Raw genomic sequence first — 14,469 nt, 5'->3', positions numbered from 1 at the left:
TGTCCTGAAGGAGACCTTAGCCTACATAAAAGCCAGATATGGTTCCTACATACAAGGGCCTGAATCTTCAAGGCAGAATACAGGAGGTGATGGCCACCCCACCAGAAAAGTGTTTTCAAGAGGAAAACATCAGTGTTGACAAGCATGGCAAGAAAATGGTGGATGGGAAAGCTGATTACCATGAATTTCAGGTGAGGGGGTTTCTCAATGGAAGATGCAGCACAGTTATAAGAAATTACTTGACCATCCAGTCCTAGGCCACAGGCATGCTCTCCAGTAGATCATGATGTATCAAAACAGTTGAAATATGCACCTTAACCATGGAATAACTGAGGCCTGTGTTGTACAGGTGTCTGACATATGTCATAATTACCTGTCAGCACATAGAAAGGGAAAAATACAGTACTCCTACACTCAGACCAAAACGGTTTTTCACTTGTGGTGTAACCTTTCCAAGTTGAAAGCTTCCTAACAGCTTCACTAATGTCCAAGACTTCCACCAGAAAGTTCAGTGGAATAAGGGGATCCACACCAGGAGCCAGGACCTTATGGGAAGAGGCTTTCCCCCAGCAAGGCAAAGATCCCTTGTCAGGACCAGGCCCCTGCCTAAACCACCAACAAAATTTGGTCTTTCTCCCTTAAAGTGTAGAATGAGATGTGGACTCAGCAAAAGGATAAATAGAGTTTACAGGCACCTCCCATACCAGACAAGGGAAATCATGACCACTGCTACCTCCCCCCTTGCTTCTGTGTGCTAAGTAAGGTTAAGGACTACATTCTCCTGAGTGGCCAGATGATCAATCTCCAGGCCATCTTACTTCTGTAAGATCCTGAACAGACACAGCATCTGAATCCTCAGCTCCTCGGGAGATAATATCCCTGTTTATGTACCAATTTGAAACAAATATTATTAGCCTGAACAGGGTCCACAGTCATCCGACTCCATGCTTGCTTTGACACTAAACAATAAACTGGCTGCCAAACTGAATGAAGAAATATCCAGGTATCCCAGGATGCAGCTGCTTCCCCAAAGCGTCCAGGGCTAGAAGCAATGGCTTGGACAACTTACTTGATGTGGGGTGACCCCCCCTGCATTATGTGAACGCAGATGTGAGCTCCCCATTCTGTTATCAAAACAGTCAACATCAGGATCTGTGATAGATTCAGCAATGGAAGTGTGTTACACACAAGAAAAAACAGGGAAGTGTCTTGAATGGACCCCAGATTCTGATGTGCCTAAAGGCAACTATCATATCCAATTAACACTATCTAAGGCCCTTGTGAAAGCATAATTAAGATTACCTACAATGTAACTACTTGGAAATGCAGTCACATATGAGGCAATGATGTTTGGTGAACATGACCACTGTATACCAAGCACATACGGCATAAGGTTTTTTTTTTCTATGTAGTTTCTTTCCACTGCATCGGCCAGCCATTACATCTTCTATCAGACATGTGCAATCATTACCCCATCCACTGTATTCCCTAATGAGGGCGAAAGCTGCCAAAGGGACGTTGTTGTACAGGCTTCCTCACTGGTGGTTTGTACCCCTGTCAGCATCCCGGCAATGAAAGCATATTTAATGTAATGGATGTGGTGGTTGAAGTTACTGAGGTCCAGAATGGGGTGAGGGCTGCTCATACTCTTTGGGATCAGGAATACATGGGAGTGAAATCCTTGGCACTTTTTCTGAACCATGAAAGTCACTATGACCCCTACAAACAATATAATCTGTTTCTTCCCAAGAGCAGCATTCATATAGAATGATTCACCAACACAATCCTTTTTGGGAGGGAACCCAAGAGCTCTAGATCATTCCCAAAAGTGCAAAAGTCTAAGTCTAAAACTCATTGGTTACTTGTGATGGTTCTCCAAGCTGGGTTCGAACTGTCCCTAAGGCAGTCCCAGGCCATATACAGGACATCTGTGGGATGATCATGGAGGTCAAACCAGAACTAATTCACTGGGACTGGAGAGGTAAGACCACATGATGCTTAAAGATCCTTGAACATCAAGGAGACTTCTTTCTGTTCTACATCTGGCCTGATGTATCAGGCGAAGGAGTGGGTGTGGAAGTGGGGAGTTCAGGGTCATGTTGCAAAAGTGAAGGCCTATTTCCTCTGCAAGAGGTCACAGCATTACAAATAGCTTTTCTTCCATAAAGTGGACATCTATGATCTCATTTTAAGCCCCTCTTAAAAAAGGACAGCCACAGATGCACCATTCTGCATACGCATTCAGCAAAACCTATGACCCTAGCCAAAGCATCCATACTGTGAAGTGTAAAGGGGATACATTTTTATCCTACCAAAGAGTCCAAGGACAAGAAGTTATAAAGGTGTGCAAACATTTCCAGCAGCTGTCTAATCTAGCAAATAAGGTGCAGCCTCCTCTCCAGGACAGTCCACACTGTGTACCTGGAATAAGGATATCTGTAATAAAATGGTCAGGGGTTGTAATCCTCAAAAGAGTAGGTTGGCAAGCAGACCATCTTTCTTCATCTGTCCAGTGCTACAGACTCCTTCTCCAATCACAAGCTGTCAAAGTGTTGTGTTCTCTTGGACATACAATGGGATGATGAAGTAATCAATCTGCACACGGATTCTTCATTAGATGATCTGCTCACTGGTAATGGATTGGAAAAGGTACTGATATGATCATTTTAGTGCTGACAGGAAATATTTGAGTGTCTCAAGGTTGATCAGATGGCATTCTTGATGGAGGAATGACCCAAGGCTTCTCAGGCCTATTCTTCAAAGACTCCACAAACAGCCTGTAAGGGAAGATAATACGAGTAGTAGACTAGATCAAAGTGTTCTGCAGTCACATTATCTATGCCTATCTCAACAACAGAGGCCTTGAAATTCAAATCCACCAATTCAAAAAAGTACCAGGAGGCATCAACTCATGCATCAGTGAAGGTGTAACAGACTGACGCTGGTTGCTGGGGACTGAGAACTGGAAATGGAGTATGCACCAACTGAAGGTGGCAGAAGATGGGAGGAGTCCCTAAAGATGTAATCCCAAATGCATGCCTTCAACACCCAGTTCACATCAACTAACAGTCTGATGTTTTATGTCCATGCTCTCTCTCAGAAGCCAGCTCCATCATGAAGTGGTCAGGTGACCTTCCTTAACTGGGGCCTGAAAGTCCATATGGGCCTGGAGGTCAGTTACTGGTAGAAGGGACTTTCAGTCCTGATTACCTTAACTAATTACCAGGAGACTCAAAGGACCTAATTCCAAGAACAGACTGGCCAATCATGAGTTCCAACAATCATTCAAAGGCAGGGAGGTCCACGAAAGTACAGTTGTGTAAACTTACCATAAATGTAGATGTTCAAGTGTATTCACTGTTGCAGTCATTACACTTGGGTTATCTGCCTGCAGGTAGCCCTCAGTCGGCCCGAATACCAGAGTTTTGGGATTTCTGCGTCGGATGCTGTCGCCTCTTCCATGACATCAGGTCATCAGGGGTATAAAACATGCAGCCGACGCCATTACATCAGTTTTTCCTGCCCCAGATGTCAGGAGCCCCCAAAATAGGAAGCAATTACATGGTGTGGAACACCTCCAGTAAAAAGTAAATACCATTGCCATAAGATATGGCCAAAAAAGAGGATAGGTAGAAAGTATAGAAAAGTCAGGGGGGCTGGATGGAGGGTAACCAAGACTGCAACAGTGAATACACTCAAACATCTACATTTACGTTAAGTGTACACAACTGTACTATGTTCTTCATGTTTCACTGTTGCAATCATCACACTTGGGTTGATTCCCAAAGCTGAGGAAGGTTGGAGGCAGTCAAGAAGTATTAGAGCTGGCTAGCAGGCCTTGTAAGACTGCTGTAGCAAATCCAGCTCTGGATTTAGAAAAGATAGGTAAGTGGTAATGCTTGGTGAAGGTGTGTACTGAACTCCAGATTGCAGCTTCCAGGATGTCCCTGTAGGGACTCCCCTGAAAAATGCTGTAGAGGTTGAGGTAATCCTAGTGGAATGGGTTATGATCCCCTGTGGGGTAGGTTTTCCATGGTGCTTGTAGCAGAAATGGATGCAGTGTGCTATCCATTTGGAGATGGTTTGCTTTGAAATGGTCTTGCCCTCTGCTCTGTAGCAAAGCTGACTAGCTGCTGGTCAGATTTTCTGAACAGTTTAGTCCTGTCAAGGTAGAACCTAAGCTGACTGTGCACGTCCAAGGAGTGCAGGATCCTTTCCCCTTTATTCTGAGGATTAGGAAAAAAGTTTGGTAAATGGATGGATTGGTTTACAGCCACACTGGATACCACCCTGGGCATAAATGATGGGTTAGTCCTGAGGGAAACCCTGTCCACATGGAAGATAATGAAGGGTTCCACAGCCATAAGGGCCTGTAACTTCAGACACTCTTCTTGCTGAAGTGATGGCTAGACGTAAGGCTGTTTTCCAAGAGAGAGATTTTAACTCTGCTGTAGCAGCAGGCTCAAAAGGGGGAAACTTGAGCTTTTCTCTAGTACAAAGTTAAGGTCCCAGGCAGGAGTGGGAGCTTTCCTCGGGGGGTCTTAAATTGTTAGCTCCCCTCAGGAACTGTTTGACCAGAGGGTGAGAGAAGAGGGGTGGCTCAGTATTGTAATGAGCTAAGATGGCAGAGGCATGAATCTTAATGGATGAGAAGGATAGGCCTTTGTGGAGCAGCTCGGCTAGATAATCTAGGATTTGCAGTAAGGTGGACACGGCTGTGTCCTTTCCCTGAGACTGGCTCCAAGAACAGTACATTTTCCACTTTTCTGAATAGGATTTCCTAGTACTAGGCCTCCTGGCCTCAAGGATGACATCCAACACCTGTTTGCTGAGGGTTGCCGGTGATGTATTCTGGGAATAAGCCAGGCTTCTAGGGTCAGGGCTTGCAGCTGAGGATGCAAAATCTGGCCATCCTGCTGGGACAGCAGAGAGGGGATCTGATGCAGCTGCCAGGGTGTCACTTTTGTCAGACTGCGTAAAAGTGGGTACCAGTGCTGGCATGGCCAGTCTGGTGCAATAAGGATTGTCCTTGGCCTGTCCTGTTTGATCTTGAGTAGTACTTTTGAGAGGAGGGGCAGAGGGGGAAAGGCATAGACTGAGAGGTTTTCCCATGTAAAGGATAGGGCATCCACTTTCCATGCTTGGCGGAGTTCTGGTGCAAAATTTGCTCAATTGATGGTTCTGGGGAGAAGCAAAGAGGTCCACCTCTGGTGTCCCCCACCTGTGGATTAGAAGCTTGAATGAATTGGGTTCCACTTTCCTCTCGTGTGGGTCCAATAGATTTCTGCTTAAGTCATCTGCCAGTGAATTTTGTTTGCCTGGCAGGAACTGAAATTGCAGGTGTACTTGGTTGCTCAAGGCTGTGTTCCACAGAGCCATGGTTAACCTGCAGAGTGGGTAGGAATGAGTTCCCCCCTGCTTGTTTTTGTACCACATGAGTGTGGTGTTGTCTGTCTTTATCAAGAGTTGCCCTGGAAGGATAAGGTATTTGAAGGCTGTCAGTGCATTCTGTACAGTTAACATTTCTTTTTGACTGACATGCAGGTGCATTTGTCCTGGGCTCCATTTGCCTTGAATGCATTTGCCTGCCATGTGAGCCCCCCCATGCATAGTCTGATGCATCTATTGTCAGGGTTTGGGCTGCGGCGGGGTTGAATGAAAGGGAGTCCCTTGTTGTGGTTGCAGGCCTCTGCCCACCAAAGGAACTCTATCCTTAGGCAAGGAATGATTGGAATCACTGTTTCCACGTCCTGAGAATGTTGACACCAGAGACTTTTCAAGTACCATTGAGGTTTCCTTAAATGCATTCTTGCATATGGAATTAGGAGTATGCATGAGGCCATGAATTGCATATGGAATTAGGAGTATGCATGAGGCCATGAACCCTACAGCTTGTAATATTTTTCTTGCAGATAGCTGGGTTTGGGAGGCCAGTAGTTTGAAGTAATTTGTCAAATAAACCTGATTTTCTGGAGTGAGGAATGCCATCTGGGAAGTTGTGTTCAAGCTTGCTCCCAGGAATACAATTTCTTGGCTGGGTACCAGATGTGATTTTGTTTCGTTGATGGTATACCCCAGAGAAGTTAGGAGTCTCTTTACAAATGTCAGGTGCTGAAGTAGCAATTCCTGACTGTCTGTCTAAATAGAGCCTGCCCTGAAACGTAGATATTTCCTGCAAGATTACCTTAAGGGGATGTGCAGATAAGCTTATTTTAAGTCTTGGGTGACAAGCCAGGAGTCCTTGGCTAGCATAGGTAGCAGCTGTTGGATGTAAGCATTTTGAACTTTGGTACCACCAGGAAGGTGTTGAGAATTGACAGATCCAGGATAGGGAGCCAAGAGTTTTCTTTTCTGGGCACCAGAAACAGTCTGGAGTAGAAACCCTATCCCCTTTGCTCTGTTGGAACAGGTTGAATAGTCCTGATACTGAGAGGAGAAGGTACTTGCTTTTGGGCCTCTGCCCACTGGTTTGGGGGAAGGTCTGGCAATCCACTTGGGGTTGGCAGTGAATAGAAGTAGAATCTATATCCCTGGGATACAATGTTTAAGACCCAACGGTCCTGGGTAATGTATTCCCAGTTTTTTTCACGCAGGGTGAGTTTTCCTCCTAGGGGTGCAAGTACTTGGGCATGGCTGGAAAGGATGCAGTAGAAGTCATTGTGAACTTTTTCTATAAGAGGGTGGCTTACCACTCCCTGTTTTTGAGGTGGGTGCACTCCATTGTTTAGATCTGTGCATATGAGACTGTAGTCTTTGTAGTCTGTTGCCTCTGGGTTTGGACTGAGAAGGCCTGGGAGGGACTGGAAAGGACCATTTTTTCGCAGGCCAGTGCCTACTGAATCTAGGTGGCTGTACCTGTAAGAAATCTTTAACAGTTTGCATAGATTTAGCTTTTTCTTCCATCTTTTTAAGAACTTCTGCTTTTGTGCCAAACAAACATTCTTGATTTAATGGTGCATCTAGTAATTTTGCTTTGACATGGTCTAGCAAGATTTGTTCCTTCAGCCAAGCATGTCTTCTCAGAAGAGACCCAGTGACAGCAGCCCTGCAAGATGCTTCTAAGGCATCAAAACCACACTGCAAAGTATGTTTACCAACTTGGGTTAGCAGAATGCATTAACTCTTGTAAATCTTTGTTTTCTGCACAACCATGAATCAACAACATGTTTTGTTTAATTAGTTCCATCATATGCAGGTACTTCAACATGTGAAACTGGCAGTTTAGAGCCCCGATGGCAAGAGTTTCAGAGGTGTATACCTTCTTACCCCATCTGTCTAAAGGCCTAGAATCCCTGTCCGAAGGGGTAGGGTTTTTGGCTGTAGTTGTCTTAATACCTTTAGGTCCCCGGAAAATGGTCTCTGGATCCGCAGTAGGATTTTTAAAAAGAAATTTGTGAGAGTCACGTACTCTGTAGTACCTGTCAGGCTTTCTAGGAGCTGAAGGTAAAATATCAGGGGTAAGACTTGATTCCATGAAGACATCATCTACAATATCCAGGACAGGGGGCATAGCTAGAGGCTTGTACTGAGACAAGTCTAAAAATTCCTTGAGTCTCTTTTTTGACTGAGGGTAGTCCTGACATTCCCAGTGGAAATGCTCTCTTAGGGTATGCAAGGTTTCACCAAATGAAAAGTCCTCTGGAGGGGAGGCAGAGGGGATGGAATCCTCTGCATCTGAATCCTCATAGGTGGATAAGGGTATGACCTGGTAATCAGAGGGGTCAGAGTCATCTGACTCATGGTCTGTAGAATCAGAAGGAAAATCAATTATTTGTCTTTTAGAGGGGGAAGGCTGGCTTCCCCTAATTAAAGTAATAAGGTCTTCAGCCATTCTAAGCATTTGTTTTTGAGGCATGGGAGCTTGAGAATGCGCTTTGGTCATCAGTTTCCTAGGAGTAGTGCAAACTCTGGGCCTGAGAAATTCAGTGGTTTTGGTCAAAAATGAAGTAGTCGGTTTAATACGAACAACAGAAGGCCTGAACACACCCTCAGAAGCTGGTGCCTGCACAGCGGCTCTGGACCCATCCAAAGTAGAGACATCCGCAGGTTCCATAGTTGAAGAAACATTTTGTGGCATACCGGACTCAGAATGGGTCTCAGTAGAGGCCTGCGAATCTGCAGAAGCGGGTATCAGGGGCTGCGAAAGCACCTCACTAAGTACTGGAAGACTGGCGACTAGCTTAACGGAAGTGTTGGCAGCGGTTTTGGACCTATGCAGTCTGTCTCTGTCTTTATCCTTATGTTTGTTTGGAAGATCAGTGGTCGGAAGGCTTAATGAAGCCATTTTGGAATACAGAGAATGAGAGCGAAAGAATTTAGCGACAAAGATAGCCTGACGACGAATAGTTTGGGCGTTGAACAAGGCACAAAATCGACAGCAAGGAACGTTGTGGTCTGGGCCTAAACAGGTGACGCATTAAGAATGTAAATCTCTGTGAGGTATTTGCTTTCCACAGGCAAGACAATTCTTAACTTTTTCTGACATCAGTTAGAGCAAGAAAAAAGGATCCCTAACGGGGTACTTAGCTTTAGAAAAATTTAGGTTTGAAACTCGAAAAACGAAAATTTCAGGTAGTGGCTGACCAGCATTTGCAAACTGCTTCTGCTTCGGGCTCCCACACGGCAAGAAAAGGCGATGTAATGGCGTCAGCTTCATGTTTTATACCCACGACGACCTGATGTCATGGAAGAGGCAACAGCATCCGACGCAGAAATCCTAAGACTCTGGTATTCGGGCCAACTGAGGGCTACCTGCAGGCAGATAACCCAAGTGTGATGACTGCAACAGTGAAGCACGAAGAACAACCTCAGGATGCACACCTACCAATGTAGAAAATAAGAGCACTCCTTCTCCATCCCCAAGTTCATTAGCCGACTCTAAAGACTGGTTTAGGTTCACACCTTCACTACTCAAAGGTGAGCATACCACCTAACAGAAATATGGGGATTGCTGAACACTGGACTCACCCGTTTGAGACCTGAACCTGGCCTAAGTGCTTATCCTTTTCGTAATAGCTGGGGTTTTGAGTGGGGCACTCCTGCTGGTCTTCTGAATGAAGTTCTATTGATCACGGTCATCTTGAAAAAGTTAGTCTAAATGTTCTCCCTCCTTCAATGCTGAGTAGCTGTGTTTAATATCAAGCTCTTCCCTAAGATACTATGCTAAATGCTAGTGGCAATATTGTCTGGAAATCTGGCAACCATAGGGACATTTACTATGATTAACATTAGGCATTGGAATACATGACTTTACCCGATATGGCAAAGATTATGAACTCTGAAAGAAATAAAAAAAGGAAGTAGCAAGCTCTGAATGTGTTTCTATATCCAGTGTATTGCAATGTGCCATGCATTATCTGGGTACATGGGCATTCCCAAAAGCAGGACTTAACTGAAAAAAAGGTATCACATTCTGACTGAAGTACAGCTCATTTACAACCCAAAGAAAGGATCCTTGTAGTTGGCTCTCTCCAACAGGGACACAGCAAAATGCAATCTGAAAAGCACACGGCAATAAAAATTCAATGTAACAGGAAATCTGTGACATAAGTGATATGGTGTCTTTTCTAAACCATCAACCTCCTGCTTAATATTATGAAGCCAGTATTGTAGTAGGTATTATTTTAAGCAAGTTATTACTTCAATTACTACTTCTGTATCAGGAAGACATATTAAAGATGTTCAGTCATTCGGCAAGACACATTTCTACTAATCCTGGTTTTATTTTCTCCTCATCATGTTCAGATACTGATTCCAAAATTGCTGATGACATTTTGAGCAACTACAAATCACTGATCCAAAAGGACTAGTACTGATCCTATGACTTGGGAAAATCCAATTTATCTTAATACTGTTATCCTTCCCAGGTCTACACTCTCAAATGGAAGAAACAACATTTAATTGTTAAGTCACAGGTCCAATTTGTCATTCAAATATTTTATGTTATCTGAGCAACATTTTATCTGCAATTTTATTAATATTCAGTACTTTTCCGTTATTTTCAGTTGCATAGAATTCAAATGCAACATTCAGGTCATCACTCAGAATTTATTATACCAGTTTTCCAGTCTTCATGCTAGCAGTTAGCTGCACTCCTCTCCCTTCATTTTGAACAGGTTATCCACAAGCACACCCTTGTCACATACAACTTACAAGCAAGAACACTGTAAACTTAAAACAAAGAAAAAGAAGCAACACCACCATATAACCGTACTTTATGAAACATAGTTGAGCACTTTCGCCCAAGTGAGAGGACTTCTTCAGAATTGAATTCTATTCACACACTTCCTTCTTATACAGCTAAACACATGATCAGTTACATAACCAGATACCATAAAGTTTCTAAAAAATGGGAACTTGAAAAATGTAAAGATGAAAAATAGACAAAAAAAGTAAGTATACAAACCGACCTGCAATAAAAGTGTGCACAAATGCATCATATGATAAAATACTCCAGTATTGATGTACTAAAATGTTTACCTAAAATCAAATACAAATTTAATACAATCTAAATAAATAAAACAATAATTCCAAATACTGGTTTAAACATAATTTCAGCTACAAGAAACAACCTGCTTTGAACCTTAAAACACTAGAAATAGAAACCAAATCATTAAGACCTGGTTCCACATAGGAATTAGTTCTGAGTTGCCATTTAAATTCCGCCATCTCAAGAATATCATTCTTAGGACCCCCGGGAGACACAAGATCGACCTGGTCAATGGCATAAAACTTGAAATTATAGCTTCTTTTGACATTGATATGTCTGCAAAGTGCATTATGCTTATCATTTTTATTTATATCATACAAATGTCGATAAATTCTGCATCTAAGGGTTTGACAGTCTTTCCAGTGTATAAACTGGGGCATTGCTGACACTGTGCTATGTATACTACTCCCTTACTGCAGCAAGACAATTTGTGCCTAAGTTTAATTTTCCCATAGCCTTGAATACTTGCAGAAGGTATCTGACTATGTAACTGATCATGTGTTTAGCTATACAAGAAGGAATTGTGTGGATTTTAATACAGTTTTGAAGAAGTCCTGTTACTTGGATGAAAACGTTCAACTATGTTTAATAAAGTGCAGTTATACGGTAACATTCTGCATCTTTTTCTTAAGTTTTAAAATAAAATAAAGACAGTAAAGCGGCAAACAAAGGCTGCAAATACACAGCAGCATATAAATTCCTTCCACACAAGTATCGAAGACAGGAACAGTCCAAACTGGAATAAAAACTCAGTTTATTTGTGTACTGGTAAGCGCTTTCATCCCTTCGGGCTTCCTCAGACCATTAAAACATGGAAGACAAGAACAATTCTACTTTTATATTTCTACAGTATACCAATTAAACAACTGATTAATCCAACCTGTAGCTAATTCATTCAATTTCATTAAAGTGGTATTCTCACTAAAAGAATCTCACACTTGAAAGACTAAAAATATAGCCTACTACTTACAAATATATGATAATTTAAAAATATAAAATACATTAACTACATTGTTTAAAAATAATTATTCATGATAAATTTGTAGAACATAACAAAAACCCAAACATACAATGGAACTGTGGTCTTTCAAGACATAGAGTAACACAAAAAATGCTCATAAAAATATGTTCTATAATGAGGAATATATAATGCATGCAAACAAACTACACACATCAATTCTCATAAATGATATGCACGTGTCATCAAAATGTAAAGTAACACAAAAATGCTTATAAAAACATGTTCCATAATGAGGAATATTTAATGCATGCAAACAGACTACACACATTAATTCTCATGCTGAAAAATGATATGCATGTGTCGCCACAGAGGCATTACTCTATCAATTACTTAGCAATAAGCCTACATACTTTTAATAAGGGTTTCAGGGGTACCTTATCATTCAGGCCAGGGGTTTTGTTGGCCCCAAGTCTAATAATCCACTTAAGCTCACATCTTTCAGTGAAGTTTCTAAGGTCCCCTCCTCGACTACCGGGACTAATAGTCTGGATCAATTGGTATACTATGGAAGTATAAAAGTAGAAGTGTCGAAGGAATTTATATGCTGTTGAGTATTTGCAGCCTTTGTTTGCTCCTTTACCATATTTATTTTACTTTAAAATTTTGCTGATGGTTTTTTGGTAAGGCGCATTTACTCTCTGGTATCATCGTTTTGTATTTTTTTTTCTTAAGTTTGTTTTAAGTTTATAAACTTATAAGCAAGCTGATAAAAGTAGCCCCAGGATGGATAACTATGGAACTCTGGATATGACCGCCTTGATATTAGACTACACTGCTTCTAGACATTTTTGCATGACCTTTGTGCAAATGTAGAGACTGATGATTAATAATAATGTCTGTATCATAAAATCCTTCATAACAATTAAGCTAACTAAAATTAGTCTAAACAACTTACAGTCAGTTTAACATGCTAACAACATTTCAAAATATTGCTTGCCTTGTATTAGGTCTGCATAAGCAAAGCAGAATGCTTACCTATCAGTGCAAATGCAGCTTTTACAATTCCCTCTGCAACCTCTAACTGATGAAATCCTTTAGCTGACATTATGTAACACACATTTTTATTCTTCTTCTTCAAGATGTACTTCAGGGGATATTTTACAGACCACCACAAGCCAAAAAGAAGGAAAAAAGTACCCGGTAGTGCATGTCCCTTGAAATTACCCATGATTCTTTAGCAGTACCTTGTATCTGAAAAATAAAAAATATATATATTTATAGCTGTAATTATGCAATGTATAATTTAACTATTTATTTGCTTTTGTATACTAGGAAAGTCCATCTGGGAACTGGAATGCCCATTTTCCAGGGAGAAATGCTCCAAAACAAGCACAGAAATACATTTTGACAATTCAAAAAAAAAACACTCAACAAACATTATTAAAGTATTTTAAAGCAAATGGTCAATAAACATTACTTACAAAGCATATCAGATTAAGGAAGTACATGTTTTCAAGAGAAAGTGAGCAGAATCAAAAATACTATGTTAATGCACTTGTACAATTAGTATAAAAACAGATTAAAATGTTCTGCTGGAAGTAAACTATTTGTCCTTTGCTGAACTTACAAAATGCAGGCTAATGTCTCACAATTTGAGCCCCATTAGTCACATCACTGAAATAGTTGTGTGTAATGGACTTAAGATCACATTAAACATCTCTAACTCCCTTTTCTTTTGTCTGTATTTTAGAGCTGGAAGGCATTACGGGGGAGCACAGAAGGATAATATCATCAATACAGTACTGCACCTACTGTGTGAATTAGTTGCATTTTTTAAGTCTGGGCCTGGGTAGGCGGAGTGTACACAAGATGGACAGGAGGTGGAGAGGAAACATCTTTAGTAGACTGGGGTAGAATTAAGATGAAAAAGCATACTGTTCTCATTGGTTCCACAGTGAAATATCAAAACACAACAAGCCAAGCACCTACATCACCAAATTCAAATGGCCAAAAGACCACATGAGCAAATACTTAAAAGTGCTTTTTTCAAGGGAGCAAACCCTCTGCACCCCAAGTGGGGGAGGCATAGCTCTCACATAGCTCTCACACCTCTTGAACGTATACACTGACAACTCTCTCCTCCTACCACCCAACACTACGACCTGTGAGAGATGCACTTATATAGCCAAACTGGAAGCCAAGCTCTCTCCAGCCAAAACTGAACTAGACAGTCAAGAGGAAAAGGATAACACCTGCTCCACACTCACTCAACACATAGCCCTTCAAAACCCACACTAGCAAAACCCACACACAGAAATACAAAGCACACACCCACATTCACGGAGGCTCTCAATAAAAACCTTCCCAAACAACAGAGACCTTCCAAGCTGAAACACAGACAAAGTACAGTTGTGTACACTTACCATAAATGTAGATGTTCGAGTGTCTTCACTGTTGCAGTCATCACTGTAGGGTTCTTCCTGCCGGCAGGCAGCCCTCGGTCGGCCAGAATCCCAAAGTCTGGGTCCAGCGTCGGCTGTTCAGTCATGCTCCCTGACGTCAGAGTGCCAGGAGTACAAAGCTGCCAGCCAACACCATGTTCTCCAGTTTTTCTTGCCCCAGATGTCAGGTGCCCAAAAGTGAAGGCTAATAGTAAAACAAAAATGTAACATACAACAAACCCCATAACCTGTAGCAAATACACCTCAGAAGAAGGGTGAAGTAGGAAACCACACTAATAAAAGTATAAGGGGGACAGGAGGGTGGGTAACCCAGACTGCAACAGTGAAGACACTCGAACATCTACATTTATGGTAAGTGTACACAACTGTACTATGTTCATCGTGTTTCACTGTTGCAGTCATCACTGTAGGGTTGAATCCCAAAGCTGAGATAAAGGGTGGTGGTTATAGAGAAGAAGGGGCGGCTAGAAGGCCCTGCAAGACTGCAGAAGCAAAGCCTGCCCTAGACTTAGAGTAAAGAGGGAGATTATAGTGCTTAGAGAAAGTATGCACTGAAC

The 14,469-nt window shown here is 42.0% G+C and overlaps 1 protein-coding gene across 1 annotated transcript in view; it reads right to left on the bottom strand.

Annotated features, from left to right (window-relative positions):
• TMEM45A (transmembrane protein 45A) overlaps positions 1–14,469 on the bottom strand; it is a 419,816-nt gene that overhangs the window by 359,225 nt on the left and 46,122 nt on the right. The window contains exon 2 of the mRNA XM_044071333.1: positions 12,486–12,701. Coding sequence (XP_043927268.1) covers positions 12,486–12,678 — 193 coding nt within the window. The 5' untranslated portion in view covers positions 12,679–12,701. The remainder of the gene's footprint in view (positions 1–12,485; positions 12,702–14,469) is intronic.

This window comes from Protopterus annectens, chromosome 5.part0 (assembly GCF_019279795.1).
Source record: "Protopterus annectens isolate FY-2018-M chromosome 5.part0, PAN1.0, whole genome shotgun sequence".
Classification (NCBI taxonomy): Eukaryota; Metazoa; Chordata; order Ceratodontiformes; family Protopteridae; genus Protopterus; species Protopterus annectens.
Note: the sequence above shows the minus strand (reverse complement) of the source record. Positions and strands in the feature narration are given on the sequence as shown.